Source organism: Ischnura elegans, chromosome 5 (assembly GCF_921293095.1).
Source record: "Ischnura elegans chromosome 5, ioIscEleg1.1, whole genome shotgun sequence".
Lineage (NCBI taxonomy): Eukaryota > Metazoa > Arthropoda > Insecta > Odonata > Coenagrionidae > Ischnura > Ischnura elegans.
The window spans coordinates 81169156-81192429 of record NC_060250.1 but is presented as its reverse complement, the minus strand read 5'-3'; the positions used below and the strand labels follow the sequence as shown (position 1 = coordinate 81192429).

The following is a 23274-nucleotide window of genomic DNA, read 5'->3' as shown; positions in this document are numbered from 1 at the left end:
CTTAGCGTGTTTCCACATACCATTGGTTTCGCCTGTGCGTACATTTTTTTCCGCTATGAAGAGGGTCCTTTCTGGGTTACGCTTGGGAGCCGTGACCTGGAAGTTTCTGTTTTAAAGCGTGGCAGCAAGTCGTGTTGGTGCGACATAAATTAGCTGATTTGAAAGTACTTCCCTATTATATTGGTTATAGTTCATGGAATACGCAATGGTAGTATTTATTGGTTTTACTAATGCCAGGTGGGGTGAGATAGCTGTTGAAGGCACTGATTGCTTGGCTGTCAGTTAGTGGCTCTTCGATAGACTTTTTTTTTGGGGTAACGAATTTGCTTCGATTGTAGAAAGTGCTTAAAGTAAGCAAGTCTATTAACATAAATTTAGTTTTACGTCCCACATATTGTTTGTGGAAATATTTCCCCAACACACTTCCAAATGCCAAAGCTATATTAGCATTATTTTGGTTGTTACAAACAACATTATCATATACAAGCCACTGGCAATTGGTAATGTTATTTGTAACAAAGAAACATCATGTTAAAATAAAATACAGTGGAAATATTGCAATGCCTCATTGAACTAATTTTAAGAACTTTCACTGCATCATGGCGCATATCATACGAGATATTTTATTTGGATGTCAACAACTTCCGATCAAATTCAACCGTTCATGGCGAAGTTTACTCGTTTTCTGTTGCTGGTGATGCATCCTCCGGTTTGTGGAGAAATCAGAGGATCTCTTGATCGAAGTCAACCACTTTATTGATTGGCGGTGGTTTTTTTACGCGTATATGGCATTGATTGATATGAAATCTCGTTGCATGGAGACTTCAATTTTCTGATTGCATTAGTAAAGGGCGTCTTAGTATTCTATTTCACGAGCAACGTGTACGTTTTGGTAGATTCTTACACATAAAATACGCTCAATGGACTTGCGCTAGGAATGACGTAATTCCCTCGCATTGTCCTCCTTAATGATTAGAGAGTACTTAGTGCCCCTAATTCAAGAGATTTCGGTTCAAATTAGGGCGATTGCTTTAACTAAACTTTGGCAGATATGAGTAGATTTCCTAACCTCGGAAGCTTTGAGCAGAGAACGAAGATCTATGGCATTGAAGTTAAAGTACACCATCTCGATGATGTTGTATGTCATGTTCATTTGGATTTTTTTCCAGTTACTCTTGCAGCCTCTTTTAGTTCGCACTGTAAGTTGTAGTGGTTTTTTCGAGATTCGCTCTTTCCGGAAAAACCTATTATTTTCATAAAGGACTCGCAGTGAAATTAGTTCATAAATGTATGAAAAGTTTTTGCAGTATCATATTGGCTTATTTCACTTGGGCTCTGCGTGCCCCGAAACGCATGAACGTATCTCTTATCCGCTATCGTGTGAGTGTGTGCCTTCACTTTCATCCTTGTGTCTTCGTCCATTTCTCCTGTTGGTGAGTGGTAAGCTGCCCCAGTGCCATCTATTGGTTATCTTGTGGGCCAAAGCAAAGGGAGTTTTCTGTGTGTAAACCCCCGCCGAAATAATGGTAAATCTAAGCGTCCTGGTAGCGCAACTGATAGAACCGGGCGGCAACCGGGAGGTTCTGGGTTCGAGTCCCAGTCAAGCATTTTTACCCTCTGATTTCTGGCTTTTTCCATCTACCACAGCACCGTTCGATATGTTATTTCTCTTGATATGTCATCATTTTAATTGAGTCAAATTCATTAAATTGAGCACTTCACATTTTCAATCATACATTTTAAATTTTAAGGAAAGGTATACCTTGAAGTAATAAAATGGTTTTACACGTTGGTATTCATTCGTTTCAATTATGACTGTCATATGTCGGGGTGAAGGGAAGAGGGGCAACCTGATTTCGGTTTTCGTTTAAGTTTTTCGGGGGCGAAAAATGTTGAATAAGGAGGAACCAGCATAAAATGTAAAACTTTCATCAACGTGCTTATAATGAGAAGGGTTTTTCCAAGAAGAATGAAAAGGGATACGCAATTATTGAGGAGGGAGAGGAATCTCACGCTTGCATTTCAATAGCAAACAGAGATCGGCTTTGTGTACGCAGGCATTGCGTAATTTCTTATGTTTTGTTGGCTCCTATGGCGATGATAACTGAGGCGGTAACGAATTTTGTGAATCCTTAAGTGTTGATGCAAATTATTTTAAATTTTTTTTTAATGAAACACGATAGTTTTTCTTAATTTCAAGTTTTTGATTGTAATGGTAGGGGTTACTAAGTATCCAAAATAGTAAATTTAAAAAGTATCCTTTTGACACAGAAGTAAACTACATTTTTCATATCAATTAAAAAAATAATTGTATTCTTTATTCGATGTGATATAAATGTTAGGCGCTACTTATTACTTGTGTGCACTCAGCTTCATTTCTAATCTGCAGCGGTCTTATGTACAGCTAGCGATATATGAGAAGTGATCTATCGTTTGCTTTTCTTTTGTGAATGAGTCTGAATAATTATACCTGTGCTTGTGAGCATTATCTAACGTCCCATTTCTTCAAAGAATCGATACTTTTCCTCGCGTATATTTCAACGTTCCTGTCATTTTGCTGTAGCCGATCTAGGGCTGCTGTCAATGTAAAAGGCGAAAAAGCGAAGACGGTGAACAGTCTGTTATTTTTAGACGAGTAGAAATGAATAGCATATCGCTTTAGTCGTCAAAAAACCCTGGTTTAAAGTTACAGAAACGAAGTTAGTGACGCCGGAGCATGGAATAAAACGGCGAAAATACATTTGTTGCCCGGCTTTGACAAGTGCAGGCTTTGACCGTGAATTCGTTCCTGTTCCGAGAGCATTACGGCTTGAAACGATCCAATGCTGATTTCTTGTTGGTGTTTCGTCAAAGTTTGATTTCGGGAAAAGCAAGAAATCACTTCTCAAGTGGGAGCAGTTCCTTGGTTCGTGATATCTCAATAAGGAAATTGGAAATGGGAAATAAAAAAATCTTCGAGGAAAGGAAATAAATCACCCCGTCTTTAATTTCTTTCCGTAAACACCATCTTGGGCCACTTCCAGAATCTTTCCGATTCTCGATTCATTGGCTGCGGGAGACATAAGAGACCGCATTTTTCGCCGCCGACATCGCTGCGTCTATTGTCTCCAAGCCGGAAGCTGTAAATACGCCGGGGTGCTCGGAAGATTTCCGGGTCGATGCCAGGGCGGTGTATTAGTAGATTTGTCTTCTGATACTGGGAGCTTAGACGAATATCATTGCTGGTGCGCAGCGTAAAAAGTGTATTGCCCCGATTTTTGGCGCCTTAAATACATGTTTCCCATTCATCCCCAGAGTGTTTTTGGTGGCGCATACAATAACAAATTAAAGCTTGCTGTAATCCTTCAAAAAAGAATTATAAGAAGCATGATATTAAAAACAAGTTAGAAATAAGAATTATGACACCAAAAACAAGTTATAAATAAGAAGTATGGCATTGAAAGCATGTTAGAACATTCGTATATTTTAATATTTTTGTTCCCGAATATGAGATTACTTCCATTAGAGCATTATTAAGTACTTAAAGTATTGAAATTATTTTATAAATTGTGTGGTAATATTTCAAATATATGAGGAAGCATGTATAAGTTTAATTTGAGATGGCGAAACCCCAGTGCCCCAGTGATGAAGCCTAGTTTCAATATTTTCAAACGATTATTTGTTTACATGGGTTAATTATTTGTTGCTCGAGAAAATACGAGAATGTGAAATTATTTAGATTTTTTTACTTATATGTAGTTAAGTCATGGATTTTGGCTAATTATAATGCTGCAAGATTCTTTTTATGTCATCAGATTTTGATATTTCTCCTAGTAAAGAATATTCACTCGTTTTGTAGTCATACTCACATTAGTTATGAATCATATGTAAATAGCTTCAATTTTTTTGTTACTCTTATATGAAACTTCCTTTTTGTACTTCTGTATGGGAAAATAGACATGTTAGCGATGAACACAAAGTTATTAAGGTTGCTTCAGCACAGATTTTTCTTTGAGGCAACCCAGCTTTCTAATTCTCTTACGAATTCAATGTTTTCCAATTTTTGTTGAAGGGAGTAATTTTATAAATTTGCACACTGCGTTATGTACTGTATAGCATTGGGAAATCTTTGTGAAAGATACAGTGTCATGGCTACTTTAATTATATAGAAGAAGGTTAAAAGCAATAAAATGGAGAAATCAACGTTAAATCAGCCGTTTTCAATTTTCGGCCCACAAAGCAATTGCATGCGCCATGTTTTACTGATAATTATGAAGTCATCACCGCGTGGAGCGATGTCGTTGAAATAAAAACATGTTATGAGCGTAGTCAATTCTACTGAAAAACTTTGATTGGTAAGGTTGATTCACTCGTTAGGGTTTCCCTGTATCTGAAAATGCCTTTACCGATTAAAAAAGTAAATTAATCAGAAAAGGTTTCGAAATCGTGTTTATAAATTATGTGAAAAATTGCGTGACTTTTTCTCTTGTACCGATATACATTCCAGAATGTTTGCAATAGACTCCTCTGTCTATGATAGTTACTATCTTAATATAACATTCTTTTCAATTTAAATATTATAATAGATAATTAGAGGCTTTGCCATATATGCAGTGGCGGAAAAAAATTAGCGCAAAGCTCATTGGCGTCTGAAAGTGGCCAATTCAGTAGCTACTTAAAGACGTCCGTCTTAAAAGATTTTGTCCTCGCAATGCTCTCATAAAACCGGGAATTTAAAAAACTCTATTCCCCATATACATGGGGAATGATCATATCCGTCGCATTTTGCTTAACCTTTATTATTCCAATAAAGCTGAATCGTACGAAAACCGATTTCAAACCATGTCTCAACTGTCTCTCAGTTCTTCTCATCATCTCAGTGTTCGGTCCTGCTGTCTTCAACTGAATAATATTCTCACATCCTGCCTTTTGGCTCTTTCAATTCTAATTCATCGACAACCTCTTCCTCCTATATAGACTATCTTCAAACGTCTTCTCTTCCTGCTCCTCATAAATCTAGAAAGTATGTGTTACTTTTCTCCGATATCTTACTTATAGAAGTCGAATGAAAATAGTATGAGAATACAAAATTGGTTTCGCTTCTAGGAAATCACTCCATTTCCAAAAAGGAATGCATACGTTCGCTAAGTTTTAATAATATCAGTTTCAATGCGTAAGTATCATTTATAGGAGTCATGGAAAACGACGGAATGTTAAATTATTGAATACAGTGAATTTTTTTTCAGGTAAATATGTTCAGCATGTATTTATTTCCGTGGACCTAGCTATCAGCTTTGGACACATTATTGTAAGGCACACTAATTACATTGCGATGATAATTCTTGTGGAGCTGAAGGTTTTGTCTTCTAATATCGACACTTGTGAGAAGATCTTGTTCCTTTCCTTTTTCAGCTGCAGACTTTCAATTTTGACATTAATACATCGAATTTTACCCCATGCACATGAAACTTAGCTCCACGATCAGCTTAAACCAATTTAATTTAATGGTGTAATTACTGTGACTTCAGGAAAATATAAAAAGTAAACAATGGCCTAATTGATATTTTCTTTAAGAATCGGATACTTCTTATCTTTTATCATATTAACTTCTGAGATAGGTGTTTATCCCCAGAAAACAATGGAAAAATAACAATAGAACCCACGAAATTTGATAAATTTTATCACACTCATGTATTGAAAGGTTCTTGTTATCATTGCAATACTGTTCCAATGTGTTTTGAGTGCATATGAAATTGCGTTTCAAAGATTTTTTTAATGTGACTAAACTTTCAATTGATCACAGCTGCTTAAAATAAATTTTTTTCTGCGAAGTGAGTTCAATTTTTATTTTCACTTGTTTTTCGTTGCTAAGATTAATTGCTCTGACTCATTGGTACGACTGTTGGTAATAGTAGCATATACTTACAGCGAGATTAGGTTCCACCGTGCTTTACATGAGCGGAAATGGAATGACAACGTGCAAAAGTGGAATGGCATTTCAATTTCCGCAAAATAAAATGCTTCATATCGTTATTTTTCTTACTTAATAATGATTGCACCTTGGTCTGGTTTAACCTTTTAATAGAAAAATTTCGTTATAATCTCCCTTTATGATTTAATATGACAGTTAAAATACCGTTGTTCTTATTTCGCGCATTTGCAAAATGTACTGATTACTAGTATTTGAGGTTGAAATTTTAAAAAAATATTGTCTAATCAAAATCCTAAGAGATGTTTGAATGCCCCAAATCTATCGAGTATATATAGAGTGAAGTAATAGAAAAGACTATACTTGTTATCATTGTATATTTATGATTTGAATTTTAAATATTTTAATGATGAAAATTCCACAAAGATTCGATATTACCTATCTCATATTCTAAATTTTTTAATAATCGAGAGGTAAGCGGATAGATGTTCGAATTTTCCATCCCTAGTTGGTATCGTTTGCCCCATTCTTGAATTTTTACGTGCTGTCAATCTCAGTATACTCTTACTGCAAACACTTGCCCATAAACAATTTGTGTGGCATACACGGGGTGTTTCATGAGGAATCTGAAACACTTTAGGCGGTGGTATCTTTATTGGAGCCTAATCAAACGAGAGCTTTGAGTCCATATACTATAAAGCCCACTTACGACCACTCACTTACTCATACAAATGTTTGGGGTAAACGAGACGAGATACAACAAAAAGTCAAATTATCGACACCCCCTAAAAATCATCTGACACCTCAGGAAAAATTGTCAAAAACGTTGAATTTCAAATTTTTAAAATCTATCTATTCATTTAAAATTGGGTGTGGGGATAAGTTCAAAAAATGGGCCACCAAAATCTGATGGCGGCGCTGTGATCATGTGAAGAAAGATGCAAACAAATTATCATATCAATCCTTTTTTTATCCAAAAAAGAAGAAAAAGTGGAATTGGAAAGATGGTAAATATCAGGATGGAACTAAAACGAGAAGATGAAAAAATATAAGATAGGAAATTTACAATGTTAATTTTGAAAAGTCGAATTCTTCATGCCTTGTCACCATATGAACAAAATGCACGTAATAAAATGTTTGCGTTCCCATAACTCAGTAACTAAGGAATGTTGACCCCATATTAATGGACAACAAAGCTTAACATTGTCTATCCTACTACCTCCTGAAGTATTGCCGTTTCCTACTGAAACACTGTAATGTTTCACTTACGCGCATTCTCCCGCAACAACCCTAAACGACCGGGCATTTCTCTTCAGCGCCAAGTTGGGATCCATGTCTTGTAATTGTTTCTCTTTTCCTCCGCCAGATTGCGTCAGAGTACGAGTTGTGCCGTCGCCACCAGAGGCCGAGCCTAAACTACCCGACGACCGCCAAACTTGCGTTTGCCGCTGGACCACCACCCGCGAAGATGGCCTCTAAATATGCTGGGTGAGGAATCTCTTGGAAGAATTCACTCAGTTCTGTGGCGACTGAAGACAATGGGGAAAATCGAAATCTTTGTCATTCAACCTGTCCTTGTCTTTGTCGTAGTATTTCCTATCCAAACAGTAGGCCTATCGCTCAAGCTAATTTGTTCCATTTATTTCATATTTAATTTATGTATGAAATATCATTGGGTGTCATTACTCTGCATTATCTAACCTTACCTTAGGTAGCTTGGTTGTCTCATGAGAGGAGGACTTGGCTACTAATCGAAAAATCCTGAGCTTTGACTGCGGTTATGGTCTTTGGACACTCCCAAATAAGTCTTCTAAGTGTGAGGCGGCTCAGGGAATGGATATGTGCCTTGCCTTACACTTGCCCAGGAATATCATACACTGGGTTGTGCTTTACCCTACCAAATCCTAACTAACTTTAGAGCTGATTCCTTGAGTGAAAATAATACACAATGATACAATGACTACACTAGGCCAGGAACTTGGGCGGGGCAGAGGGGGCACGTGCCCCGGGCGACAGATTTCCGGGGTTCCGGTAAATTTTCAAAAGTGTAATAAAATATTTAAGTTTTAAAATTTAATTATTTAATCAAAGGAGGATATTGGAGGTTGCTTCGGCGATGCAAGATCTTTCATTAGAGGATATCCATGAAAGATTTGAAGGTCGCGGTGGCTGCTGCACATTTTAGGGATGAATCGGACAGCCATGCTAATGGGGATGTTATGTGCAGTAAAAAAAGAGGTTGTGAAAGATCGGCATTGTTAGGATACGTGAATGCAAAGACGGTTATGTGGGATGCAAGAGTGAGGATTGAATGTGAAATACAGAGATTAGTGGACAACAGTGCCAAACCTTTCTCCCAGATCAAATATGAGGGAATGAAGGAATACAGGGTTTTTAATGAGGAATTTTCAATACTTCAGGAGGTGGTAGGGGACACAATTTTAAAAACTTTTGTCCATAAAAAATGATCATGGACAAAAAATGCTCCAAATTGTCAATTGGCATTTAAAGAAGGATAATATGTGGGAAGTTAGTTAAATTCACCGCAAATCCGGCTTCCAAATGGCAAAATTTGAAGTGATGTCATAATGCAGCCACAAATATTTGGTGGCAAGTGGGTTGCATACACTCTACATTTGTTGATCATTCTCACCCATCGCAAAACCATAAAATTCTATTGCTAAACTTTAGACCTCGTCAAAATAATCTTGAATGTTTAATTCATCATTTGTTTTTGGTAAAATGAGCATAGTTGTAGTTACATATTATCCATAGGTGTTTGGCCTTGCCTGTTGTTTCGCAAAATCTTTAACTCAAGACTCCGGGCGCCAGTGATCAACAGCATTCGATTTTGAGAAAATTTCTGATCTGAGACCCTGATTTAAGTTCGCAACTTCCCGCATTGGGCAAATTTAATCATGAAAAAAAAGTCATTTTTCTGCCCACCCTTATAAACATGGGGTCGCCACTTCTGAGTTGCTGAGCATAGCTATATTAAGAGGACTTCGTCAGGAGATGGTGTCAGATGTGGGTTATCTATCCCTCTCATCGCTTTTCATGAAGAACTACTCTATTTTTTCTTATCTCTTATTTGCATACGTCATGTTTTTTTAAAAATTATATATCTTTGAAAGTCTTCAATTCTTACCTAAAATGCTAGTGACCTTAGTGTGACTAATTAACGTTTTTCTTTGTACCTATTGTTAGATTTTTCACCTGTTATATCAAGGTCTCTTTCCATGTTACTCTATTTTATTCCCCTTCATGTTAATTGATTTTTAAGTAAAACGTTTCCTTCTCCATTTACGCTTTATACTTGCAGGCACGTGTTAAACTGGCTACAGGTCATTTACCAGGCTGGAACCCTGTGTGTCTACATCGTCTTCATATCGACAAATCTTAAGGAGGTCAGTCTAAGTCTGAGAATGTAGAATAATGAATTTTTTCTTGGTTCTTAAGAAAAAGGGGAAGATAACTTCTACATATACCGCTTTCCTCGCATTTTATTGATTTCTGGCAACGTTCGATGTATCTCAGAAGTTAAGTTTGTTGAAGGATATGAACATGTAGTGTGTATCAGTCGCGAGAATGCCGAGTCATTGTTTTCTTATCTGCACAGTATCGCACGAATAGATTTTTGAACTTTTCTTCCTCAATTCATTGTTTTTAATATGTATAACCAGTCGTGATTCTTGTCCCTCCTCTGACTCGCGACGTTGAAGTGTATAGAGGAATCACGATGAAAAGTCCGTAAATATCTGCGATTAACCCAGAAGCCAAGTCCAACCATGTTGACGGTCAATGAACAGAGCTCCATGGCATTCAGTCATTCCTTCAATTTAATGCATTTTGGCGGTTTCGTTCCATTTGAAGGGTTGTGCAAAAACTTTCCCGTCTATTCCCCAAGTGAAAGTTCTTAGATAATTTGCTATGGCAAGTTTTCCTTAAATATATATTTTAAAATTAGTGATATAGTTTTTCAAATGGAATATAGCTCCGATGAAAACATCTACTACATAACTACCATCAAAAATTATTTCTCTCAGTCAGGAATGCCACAGTGTCATAATGGCGCGAAAGAATTTTCATCTCCCTCCGTCTAGAAATGAACGCAAGATAACTTTTCTTTTTTGTTTACGAAATAAAGCAATTTAAAAAAATAATTCTTTAGTTTAAGTGTTCAGTGTAGAATTTTGGAATTTTTGCGAGCTAATTAAATTGTTTAAATTCATTCACTGCTATTATAATAGAAATTTACCACATATATCTCCCTTTTATCTCTGATTTAGATAGCTTATTTGTTGATTCAAGGAGAATTAATTGTTATTATTAAGCTTGGAGACTGTATTTCTTGAGTTATGTGTCATTTTTTAAGCATACGCCTCTGACTGGGTGGTTAGTTGTATTAAACCTATTCTTTAATGGTGCAAAATAATGGTGGTACAAAATTCTTCATTTTAAAATACCATTTTGCAGTCAACGAAAGGAGACATCGCTTAGTTTCTTTTATTAAATTTTTTAATCGTGGTCGAACGGATTGATTATTTAAGAATATATGAGGAAAAATGGAAGTAAATGAGGTGTGGTATGAACAAGAAATCCAAGTGTCACAAATCTAATCTTTTGACTCCACAATATACACTTATACAAGGCAGTAGGAGGAACTAGACGTAATATTTCTCTTGAAGATGCTGGATAGGCTTTCTTTATGATATATTTTGATCGATCAAGCATTTGTTCAAGAAATAAACATAAATACTGAAAAGACAGTTTTACTCAGTGTATTCACCATCAATTACCTCATGATGGTGACCACATCGAAATAAATTAGGCCACGTGAAACAAGTAAGTGTGTGATTGCTTTCATGAAAGACTGAATTACTTAGAGGCAAATGAAGCCGTTTTCATTTTTTCTGGGGACTAATACGCAATCCTAGGTCATTCCTTTTTTTACGAACTTAAGCTCTGTTAAACGATTTAAAAACAAATCGGTGGAAACTCACCATTTATTCTATTTAAATTGTGAATCCATTGAAAGTTTTCCTTTCAATTTCTCTATTGGCTATCCAAAGTTCTTCGATTCAAAGTTAAAAGATATCCATTTTTAACGAACGCTGCCTCTATGGATTGAATGGAATTTTTGCACTTCACTGCTTGCGGGTAAAGGTACGCCGTCTCTGGCTATTTCCACGAATAATACTTTCAGTGAATGCCCTAGGGTTCTAAGTTCTCGCAATAGACTCGGGACTCGCTTTGTGCACAAAACTGCTGGCCAGTGCTATTGTATGCATGGCAGTTGAAGCCATCTCGTGCCCTAGATCCAATAAAACTCCGCGGAGGTCGGAGATGCATCGGAAACGTAGTGGCAGAACACCTGTTGTTAATTCGGGAGATCCGAGTTTAAATCCCTTTTAAGTCCATTAACTTTTTCTCTGTGGAATTTTCGCATTTTTTAAATGAGATTTCTCTGGTGGAGCTAAAGAAATAATTATTGCGACTTTAAGTAATTCTTCACGTGAGAATATGAATATAATTTATCCCTCATTGATCATTTTATTCATTTTAGTAATTCTTTTGTGCGTAATCTAAAAGTTATAATAATTTAATCTCAAAAAATAATTAATTCGTCCTGTTTTTATGAGGGCTTAGTGCGTTGTTGGCCTTGATTGAATGGGAGTAAAATCTTAATTACGGTGGGCCCGTTATTCTCAAATATTGGACTATGATGATTAAATTTAATTCTAGCTTTAATTTATTCGGGATTTAGAGCGCTGGAATATTTCATCTCGGTGTACTTAATTTCAGGGTTGACTTGTTTCAGTGGGAATACGTTGATTCAACGCCAGAGATGCAAAATAATTGCGATGAATATTTTCTAGCTTGAGCATTTTACCTGCACAAATACTGCACCTGACACCTGAATGTAAAATCTCTTCTTTCATCCAAATAATGTTTTTTTTAAAAAGAGCTCCCCCCGGTTATCAGTTGAATTGGCGAAGCCATTCATAGCTAAATATCTGATTCCTTGTAAATTGGTGTATTGCGATTTATAAACTGAATCTATCACCTAATCAAGGAATATGGCGGCCGTCGTTTATGAAAAAAGGTAATTTAAAACTACATTAGGGTGGTTTCCTATTATTTTTTTATTGCCTTAATCGAAAGATTATTACTCCTGGAGTACGTATTTCACGCTTTTAGATTTTTAAGTGACAATATCTATTTTTCGCTATTAAATGAAAAGTGAAAATTTTCAAGCGCGCGAAAACGCGACGCTCGAGTATGAATGCCGGGAAATATCTCCGTACGTCGTATTTCTGGTTCCTCCCGCCCGGTGAGGTGACCTTGAGGCGAGGCTTAGCGCTGATACGTCGCAGGCTGCCAGCGGGTAGCTGAGTACCTTGCTGAATGGTAGCGCTTGGCTTAAAAAAGGTTTATTAATACCTTATCAAACGAAGAAAACTTTCCGAACTTAGCCAGTTTTAGTAGGTGATTATTAAGACATGTTTCCCTGAGCTCTGTGCCTCATGCATGCATTGCTAACCTCAGACGATGTATAACTCCTATCCTCTCGTGTAGAAACTAGGTCCCTGTGACGTCACGTGGAGTGGAATCGCATGGGCGCCAATCTGGCCTTTTTCAAATGAGGATAAAATTTGACCCTTGCCATTCGTCTAAACCGGTATTTCAAAAACCAAATAATTTGTGTATTATGAAAACACTAATGGTGGGTAACGAATCGCAATCAATGCCTTTCGTTTTCTTTGATGAAGGAAACTACCCTATTGCTTTCAATTTTTCAAAATCGTAACTTTTATTTTAAGCTTCCTTGTTGTTTCTTTAAGTTTTGAGTGGTACTAGCTTTACTACCAAATACACAACGCTAGTTTTTACGCTTGAGAGTTTTTATTTAAAGACGTATCAGCATTTCTTCAAAAATGGTGTGAGAAGTGATTACACCGTGAAATGGGTTACAAGTTATCAGTTTTTATATTTTTCCAATGAAACTCAATCGATGGAACATCCTAACTTTACTTGGGTTAAATAAATTACAAAGCTGCTTTTTAATTATTTTTCTTTTCAAATTTGAATTTCGGAGTTTTTTTCATGCAGTTTCCTATAGTTTTCCGAGTGCATGCCTATTATTAGTTAAGCTGCTAGACATTAGAAATTTGTATCGGAACGAATGTTTCATTGATGTAATTGTGAAATCAGAGTAGTTAAAATGTTGTAGGGCCAATGTAAAGAATATTTCTATATCCATTCAATTCTAAATCAAAAGGAGATATCGTATTTTGGTATTAATTAGTCCCTCCCGTGAACGAAATAGTGAATAATTTTTTTTAACCTATTTTAGGCTTAAAACCTCTCGCATTACTTGTGTGTACAATGTTTGTTATTTTGTACTAAAAGACCATCTATTTTGCAGTACATTTATCTTGTTATATTTTTGTTTCATTGGAGGAAAAAGTTATTTAAAAAAGTATTCTCTTCATCGTGAGGCCGGACTACATATAATCTCATCATGACTCAAATGAGATTTTCAACGTCAGTAATGAATTTATTTTACTTTAATATTTATCTTAAATTTATAAAAGAATGCAATTTCTTTCTGACATAGATCTGTCTCTTATTTCTACAGCCATCGACGGGGAAAAATCGAAGTTCACTGCTTTTTCTCAGAAAGGAGTGTAATACGTTGTTTTTGCCATATGGGGTTCCCATCTAATAACTGAGGGGATCACGCGACACTCCTTCTCCCTTAGTTTCCTTATATTTCACTGCTTTTTTATCAAGTGGGTGGCTTTTCATTGGAGTTTATCTGAAAATAAACACGATATTTTTGTTGGAAGAGTGTGCAGCACGTTGTGACTGAATCCCAAACCTACTAATCCCAGGGTGTTATTATTTTGACGTGCTTAAATAAATAAAAATAGAAAATGTTAAAATAGATATGCCGTTTTAAAAAAATGTTGCTAGATTTCTTTTACCACAACGTCTTTTTTCTGTAAGCCTTACGTGTATATCATCACACGGCTGGATTGAGTATTGATAACAGGAGGCATCATTGCACCCATTGGCTGACAGCCTTCTCTGACCGAAACCAGAGAAAAATGCATAGCCGTTTAGTTACGTCGGAGATACCATAGTGAGACGCAGGCGTGTAGCCTGGCATGTGCTTCGGGGGGAAGGTAGGGTGGTGTTCAGGTTGCCTGCACTGATATTTTGTTGTCCGTCCGCACGCTTGGATAAATCATACATTTCATTAAATCAGCTGTATATTTAGTTTCGCAAATAATTCTGAAAGTTAAATTTAATGAAAAATATCTCCCTTTACCTGCAAATTTTGTAGGATTAACGAGAAAAAAGAGGCTGATTTGTGGCTTAAAAAGCTGACGTGATAGATAAACACTGAGGTTTTTTTCTTATCCAGGGGCCAAAATTTAGTCTAAAACCAGTCACAGATCTGAGACAACGAAGTGGCTGTTCCCCATTGTAATTCTCATATTTTAATTTGAAATAACATTTCTCAAGCTTCTCACCGGGTGTGGTTTTGGGTAATTGCTCACAACGTTTCAGCTGCTGAGTCTGCCATCATCTTCAGGGAAAAATCTTTACAGTATTTTGTTTTCAGAAAGGAATCTAACCGTGAAGATGATGGCAGACTCAGCCGTTGAAAATTTGGGAGCAATTACCCAAAACTACCCCCGGTGGAGAACCCGAGAAAGTTTCCTCATAACTCTACGCCGGGAAAAAATAAAATTCTACATCTATTATGATTGTTCGCGTTGCAGGTGGTGGACGCCTACATTCCGGACTCGATGGACCTCCGATTGTACATGGTGGTCGTGGTGGTGCCGTTGGTGCTTATCCTCGTGTTCATCCGGGACCTCAAGACCCTGGCGCCCTTCTCCGCCGCCGGCAACCTCATCACGTTCGTGGGCTTCGGCATCATCCTGTACTACATCGCGGCGCCGGACGAGGGCAGCGACGTGTGGGGACTGCCGCCAATCTCCACCCGCAACGCCGTCGGCTCCCTCGACGACATGCCCCTCTTCTTCGGCATGGTGCTCTTCGCGCTGGACGCCATCGGAGTGGTATGCATTCCATCGGTCATGACCCCTTCAAAAAGATTCGGTCACACAAATGCTTTCGCGCCATTATCATGAGACTCTAGTAAAGCCGCGGTCACATTAAGCTCTTCAGTAGCCACTTCTAACACAGTTCTGCAAAAAAAAGTGTTCAAAAATGCTCGAATACAATCTAGGGTGTTTCTGGCTACGAAAGATTTCGTGCTTTCCCGGCGAATGGACTTAGTGAAGAGTTCTCGGGATCGCCACCGGGTCAGGGTCTCCATAACTGCCGACGTTTCGATGTCCGACTTGGTCATCGTCCTCACAGCCCTGAGGACGATGACCGAGTCGGACATCGAAACGTCGCGTCGGCAGCTATGGAGTTCCTGACCCGGTGGCGATCCCGAGAACTCTTCACCATCTTTCTGGCCAATTTAGGGTCGCTGAATCCGAAAATGACCTCCATTTTTTCTATCACCCTCCACTTTTACGAGCAACCCCTAAATTGGGGAAACCAACCCCGTATTTAAACTTATCGCTTTACAAGGGGCTTTTACTAATGTTATCTGCTTCTGATTAAAATAAATTATGTTTTGAGTCTATCAGGGTCATGAAAGACACAAACGTGACTGTGGTTGAAAATATTTAAGGGGTGAACATCGAAAAAAAAAACTTAAAAAACCATTGAAATAACCATTTTACTTCGCTTTTTATTGCATGAGATATGGTAGCTAATAGAAAAGTTTTTAAGGAATGAATACACTGCTTAACCCCCCATTCTGTAAAGGATTAATATTACTTAAATTATAAGAGAGGTAGGGGTATTAATTAGCCGATGGTAATATTGCCAGCAAATAACCTAGTCTGATCCAGAACCAGCGGCTGGTGATTGACAGCGGGCTAGTTTTTGTTTAGCTGAAATCAGAATTTGAACACATTTAACTTTTTAGCACTGCCCACCCTCCGCTGGCAGTCACGTGATCTCATCGCTGGCTCCAGTCGGCCAATGTGAACCACTAGTGCCCCTATTAGCTCACAAGTGGCTGGTGAAGTAAGACGTGTCTAGTTGGTTTTATGCAGTGTAATTTAATTTCGTTATACTGTATTTTCTACTACTTTTTGCGAATAACAGTGAATATGGTTGATACCAACAAGGGTTTATAACTTTTCTACAACAGCATTATAACATTTCTAGATTTATTTCGAAATTATCCTTTGCCAAAGACGCAGTTTATTATGAGTTTTTGTAAAGACTTGATGAACGTTCTTCCGTTTCAACATCTGCTCACACACTTCTCTAACTCCAACATTTAACACGCGTCTCAAAACGTCACGACTCACGCCAATTTATGACATGTTGCACGCACACACACTCACACACACACACACACACACACACACAATATTTTCAATTCGGCAACAGCAACTGTACTAGAGGCTATTTACTTATAATGTGAACCCTACAAATCCGCTGGCTGATGGAGATATTTACTTGCGGCTGGTAATAGTAGCGGCTGCCACTCGGCCTGCTATGCGACCACGGCTAATCGCATTGGTTCTCAACACTGGATGGTTTTTGTGCCGTCACAAAATCGCTATTCGTATCACGAATTCGCTTTTTAATCAAATTTCTACTGAATCCGGAAGGCATGGTTAGAAATGCAATATTTTTATTACTTACACTTGTTCTATCAGGTCTTTTAGTGTGCTGAGGCCATTTCCAGTTTTTATTATAATGTTATGATATTAATGATACTGAATGAAACCATTTATTTTCACTTCCGGCCATCAAGTGTCCGTCAATCTTTTGCATACCATGCATCTGTTAACCTTAAATATGTGCGTATTTATTATGTTTCCTCAGGTCATGCCCTTGGAAAATAATATGAAGACTCCAAGAGGGTTCGGTGGTTACTTTGGTGTGCTCAATCAAGCAATGTCCTTCATTGCGATATTGTACTCGGCAATTGCTTTCCTGGGATACATTAAGTACGGTCCTGATTGTAAGGGGAGTATCACCCTGAACATACCGCAGAAAGAGTGGTAAGTAGTAAATTCTTGTAGGCGCACGGACGACTGAAGTAATTTAGAATCTTCGATATTTAATAATTCTTGAAATTATTAAATTATAAAATAAAAGACATTATCATAAATTAGCATGGGCCGCTTGTGACTTGACGTGACTTCACATTGCTCCAGCCAATATTTATAATGAGGATATCGTTATTAATGAAATTCTACTGGTTTGAGGCGCGATTTTTTCTTGTTAAGAACTGTAAACAATACATGTGGTAGCAATTGTAATTGAAAAAAATATGCTATTAGTCTTTGGCGAGCGCTGTTAACATTTTTGCGGTGAAAGGAGTGAAAGTCCCGTAGTTTCAGTTTTTATACTCATAGAATTTTCCGGAAAGGCCCACATATCTTTCTATATTCATTTGGAGTTGAAATGAACTTAGTCTCTACAGTTGATAGTCTTTGTGTTTCCCACCAATGCATTGTCGTTTATATTTATTCGAAAAAACGTTCATTTTGGTGCTTAAAAATCCAAGATTTCAATTTTATCAATTTGTTAACGCAACGTTCTAGCTTAGCGATTGTATTTCATGCATAACGCACTGTCAAGACTCATGTTTTATTCAATATTGGAAAGTTCAATCGCTATGAATTTTCTTCCGTAGAATTTCCCCTTGGGTTATTTCTATTTGTGCCTATAATTTATTGAAACGTATGTAAGAGCCAACCTCTAACTCAACTGTCAGTGACTAACTGAAATGTATGATTTTGTATCTCCAGGTTGGCGCAAAGTGTAAAGGTTATGCTCTCTGCTGCAATGTGTGTTACATTCGCTGTTCAAGCTTACGTCGCTGTTGATATCCTCTGGAATTATTACCTCAAGCCCATACTGATCAAGAATCCCCACCTCAGACTTATAGAAGGTGTGGTCCGAGCCTTGATCGTCTTGGTGTGCTGTAAGTGGCATTTAAGTGAAAATTTATTTTCTCTGATAAGTGTCATTTAAACAATCAACGTAATGGATTATAAATTTAATTCTATTTAATTTTATGTCCAGTCTCAAGACTTAAATATAGGTTAGAATCTATTTTCACAAGGAATTTTCATCTTTCGTCTGTTTGATTTCCGCGTTGTGTGCATTTGGTGAATTCCATCTGTTCATTGGTACACATTGTATGGCAAAAATTGATTTCAGTAAGGCTCAAGGGATTACTTCATAATATTCATAAAGCTAAGTCTGTGACCTGCTTCTTTAATGATATTCATAAGCAAAAGGAAAATCATATGCAAGTGTATCCATGATATAATATAAAAAACATATGTCAATGTCCGAACTTAAATAAATACTCTGAAAGCTATGGTTCCGTCACTCTGTCATTCTCAAGGTGTTAACAAACGACAGTTATTTTGCTTTGCATATGAAAATACCTTGAAAATGACAGTGACGAAGTCATAGTCGGATGTGGATTGATGTATTAAGGTGTGCAAATAACCATTTGTTGTTTATATTTTGTCATGGATATATCGAATTACCACCACGTCAAGCGCCTGAAACGATTTTGCAAGTGCACTTAAGGTGCCTAATATTTGTGCAGGAAGAAGGTTTCTCGAGTTTTCTACCGGACGGTTTGCTAGCAAAAAGCAAAACCGGGAGATCAGAAGATTCCCTGAGGATGAAGAGCAAGTCACTTTTCGAAACGTCGGGTCACACGGAGCAACTTACCAAGTGGAAAACCCGAGAAACCTTCCTGCAATTGATACGCCGGGAGAATCTAAGATCTTATGTGCCTAATATTTTTTCACTTGATTATTGCTAAGTGGATAGATGCAATAGGGGTGGTTGAGGTTGCACCAGTTACACCACATCAGTGAAGTAAAGACAGTGCAAACGTATGTAACGTAAGTAAGAGATAGTGACCGTCTGTCAGTGGCTGTCAGTCATTACCCCAAGGACGCAGTAGCTTCAAAAGTCATGCTCTCAGCTAATTGTTTTGTGTCTCGCTCCAGTTGCTCTTGCCGCTGCCATACCGGAACTGGGGTTGTTCATCTCGCTGTTTGGTGCTTTCTGCCTCTCCAGCGTTGGACTCATATATCCCGCCCTGCTGCAGTCTTTCACTTTCTGGTATATACCGGGCTTAATGTCAAAACATCATCCCAAAAACTGGGAAGGACAGGAGACAAAGCGGATGCTGATGCTCTTCAAGAACGTTCTCATCCTCTTCTTCGCTATGTTCGGCTTGATCATCGGGTCGTACACATCCCTCAGGGACATCGTTGCCAGATATCAGTGACATTCTAGGGCGTGATAAACTAGTGCGTGATCATTTGTGTTTCCGATTCTGGCGGTGAAGAACTTGAGTTTTCGAGTTCAGTGTCCACAACATACGTTACCACTTTCTGGAATCTTCGTCCTCCTATTCGTCTACGACGAAGATGAGGAATGGTATCAGTGAACAGAGAGATTGGTGACATTGTGTGGAAGAATTTCAGGGCAGAGTTTTATCGAGGAAAAAGGTGCTACTTGTTTTTAGAAAGCTGCTCAAAGACTTGCTGTTGGGACCAGGTGTGTTATGAGAATGGTTTAAACAGATCCGTAAAAATACCACGTACTTTTTATGTCATGAAGCTGTTCGACATTCTTTCGCTCGTTCCGTACTCGGTCCCTTCATTTTAATTGTGAATGTTTTTATTCAGGTGGTTTGTTAATGCTCTCTTTGTCGTCTTTATTTTCTCGCTAGGTTTCCTATATATACTTCGACAATTTATGACTGAAAATTCCTTTCCAATGTCTTCTGCTCATCCTTCACCTTCATCACCTTCACTCTATCCCTCATCTAGCCTACAATTTAACTGTGTATTTTTTGCCCTTCTCTAAGTGATAAAAGCGAAAACAAAATGGTATGCTCGACTTGGATGCTGTGATGACTTTTCAAATGGTGACTACCATTTGCGTCTGTTGAAGAATTCCTGTTATACGTTATCTTTCGTGAGGAACTGTGTCAGAAATCTCGGTCTTATTTTGCTAAATGGCATTCCATTTGTTAGCATTTACGTAGGAGAATGGTTTTTGTACACTGAGGATTCAATGAAATGAAAATGTACGCATTGCGTCAAGGGAACAGGAAAAATTCTAGAAGGGTAGAGGACGACTCATGATTTACCCTATCTTACCATCTCTCATCACTGATATTTAATTGATGAGGTATGGTGGGATAGGATGAAACCGAAAGCAGAGAGGAAGTGAATAAAAAATAAAGAAAAGTAATAAAATTGAAAAAATAAAAATGATACGAGAACTATGAATTGTCCAGATCATGAAACATCATCAGTGATGAGAGATGGCTATATAAAATGTGAGTTAATGTGAGATGGGAAGATAGGTTGTGTGAGTCAGAGACTTTTTGACAGCATATCAAATTAAAGTAATCAAGCATTAAAGAAACAGTTTCTATCTTCAAGATACATGGATATCAGCTAGTGAGTGGTTGATTAACGAAAAATTTACTGTTTGAGTGATCCATGAGAGATGGAGATAGTTTGATAGTGAGGGAGAGGTTATTAATGGAAAGTTGTAAGTGAAATAGATGAATTACCCGGGAGATAAGTTACTTTGAATTTAAGATGAAAGGAAATGCGATGAATAGCAAGGTATATTAAAAGACCCGTGGTGAAATAGAAGGTATACCCGATGAAGAGTAAATAAAAAGAAATGCTGATGTTGAGAAAATAGGAAGATGTTAAACGCAGGGAAAGTTTTTAAACAATTTGAATGGCATTAATAAAGGGAGATGAATATTTGGGTGGAGGGGAAATAACGATGGGATAATTTGGAATGGGAAAATGTCCTGGTTTGCGATGGGTTGAAACTGGGGGAGGTAGATTGTAGGAAGCGAGTTTAAAAAAATTAATATGGGAGAAAATTTGAGCAAAGAAAGAATAATAATGATCAGTGGGGTAATGAATGCTTGTGGTATTACAGAAAAAATAGGAACGGGTGTGAGAAATAGATATAATGCAATGGAACCGCATTGGTAGGTGGATAGGCGGAGTGAAACCGTCCTGTTGCAGTAACCATTTCCGGAGAAAGAATGGAAGGAATAATGACTGCATGCACCTTCCTTAAAAGGAAGGCTTAGTGATGAGGAGGACCGATAAATATGAGCGTGAAGAAAGTTGGATCGGTTAGGGATGGGAGTTGATTTCTTAGTCGTTAAAAAAAGAAACATTATAGAAACTATAATATAGATGATTGTAAGGGCGTACGAAGGGATAATTGGTGCCTGATTGTACAAAATAGTGTTAATTCATCCAATAATTGGAGAAAAAATATAATTAAAAGAATGCATGAGAGGATGAGACAGAATGGCAGTGATTTGAAATGGTTCGGATGAAATTTTTCCAAATGGGCAAGGATGATACAGGTCACAAGTAAAGGGAGGGAAAAACGAAAAGAAACTTATATTAATTGTGATTACTAGGAATCAATTATTAACCGCCGCAAGTGCGTGAAAAGGATCCCCCAGGAGCCACCCAATATTGGTTATCAATTGGCACCCCTTATTGGCTAGGTATATGATTGCAATGGAATAAGATCCAAGGAATAACCAATATCTAATTTCTGGAGGGGACTAAGCCTCCCCCTCAATCGTTCTTAGGGGTGGGGAGCAGTGTTCCTTCTTGTATATTTATTACAGAACATAAAAATATGAAAACATTGGTGTGTCTGGTCTCTAATAAGTAAGCCTTGAATATTTAAGCGTGAAAACTATCATGAAAACGCGTGCGCTAAGGCTTACGATATTAGTGAACTCTATGATTTACCATCATAATTACAATTGAGCAGCATATATTGAGTTTCATGGGACCAGTATAAACAGATGGGATAGCCCGTATTGAGTTCCGCTGAGTAGCTAATATTGGGCCATTATGGGCTTCTATTGGTAGTCCATGGCCAACGAAAGCCAACATTGCCATCTCGGTCCAATGTGGGACGCAACTGGGGATCCGTCCCTAAGCCCAAGGTGTTGGGTGAAAGAGTTGCGGTTGTAAGCATAAGTTGAGGGAGAGAGTGGTAAAATGCAATTGAAGAGGTCTGAGAGAAGATGAAACTCGGAAGTATATAAAGGAATGGAAGGGACTAAAGTGTGGGAAGAGGTAATTCAGACGGACACTGAGAATTGGAGATTGGGTAGCGAAATTGGTGATTGCAAGTGCTTGGGGGACCAAACGGCACATCTACTATCGTTCAACCAGCTATGGGGGAACTTCTCGCTAGCAGGACCCGTAAAAGCACCGATTAACTGGTGCTGTGAATGCTGTGATTTCCACCCTAATCTTTTAGCGCTATCCTCCGCATTAACATATTTGGAAAAAAAACTAAGGAAAATACTCCCGTTTTATAAGTTTTTAAACATCTTTTTGTGTTAAATGCTCGCTCTTCTCCTGTGTTTGAGGTCTGTGAATTCCCTGGTATTGAACAGGGGAGGGACTATTGCTACGCCTTGGATGAATGGAGCTTACACGTTGGATGCTTGCGTCTGATGGTGAAAGGTGGGTTTTGGTGCTTGTTTTATGCATTCAAAGTGATTTCCAGCGGCATGATTCATCCAAGGGATTGCGAGTGACATGTTGAGGACTTTCCTCCCGTTTCACTTTGTCTTCTAACCGTGGAGAAGGCTTCTTAAATTGTCTCGTCCTGGGAGGCCTGTGTGCGGTGATTGGATTATGAAAGACATAGGAAGTTTTTATTCATCTGTAGGTACATCTGAGTTATGTCTTCCACGGTAAGCTAGATTCGTTGATGTCAGTCTACTTTGGCCTATATTTGTTTTTGGATTTCTTCTTTCCCGCGAAGACTTTTCAAAACTTCCTTACTTGTTATCGAAGGGAAAGCATAAAATTGGATCACTATTCAAAAATGTGCAGTTTTTGTCTTCCAGTGATTAAATATTTTGAATTCAGGATTTTTATTCCTAGATATATTTATATCCTACGTGTATTTAAGTTCAAGATTTTGATATTCGTTATGACAATCTATTGTAGTCTTTTCTGTGTGTATCTTGATGATTTTATTGTTTTTCAAATAAATTATTTTTTTATTAAAGAAAAATGATGTGCCTATGGAATCATCATAGTTGCATACTTCTGAAGGTGGAGAAGTGTTGATGTAAGATATGTCATGAACTCCATTAAATTTCCTTCCCTCCCTCCCTCCTTTTGGGATATTTTGCGAAGTTGCATAGTAAATCGCCTTGTAAGTACTTCATGAAGCTCAGG

The 23274-nt window shown here is 37.8% G+C and overlaps 1 protein-coding gene across 2 annotated transcripts in view; it reads left to right on the top strand.

The window, feature by feature from the left end:
- The window catches only part of LOC124159113 (proton-coupled amino acid transporter-like protein CG1139), a 56183-nt gene extending 33273 nt beyond the window's left edge, over window positions 1-22910 (top strand). For both annotated transcript variants that reach the window (XM_046534671.1, XM_046534670.1), the window contains 6 exons: window positions 7275-7396; window positions 9231-9315; window positions 14704-15006; window positions 16847-17025; window positions 17779-17954; window positions 19006-22910. In XM_046534671.1, coding sequence (XP_046390627.1) covers window positions 7275-7396; window positions 9231-9315; window positions 14704-15006; window positions 16847-17025; window positions 17779-17954; window positions 19006-19289 — 1149 coding nt within the window. In that variant the 3' untranslated portion in view covers window positions 19290-22910. The remainder of the gene's footprint in view (window positions 1-7274; window positions 7397-9230; window positions 9316-14703; window positions 15007-16846; window positions 17026-17778; window positions 17955-19005) is intronic.
- The last annotated feature ends 364 nt before the right edge of the window (window positions 22911-23274 follow it).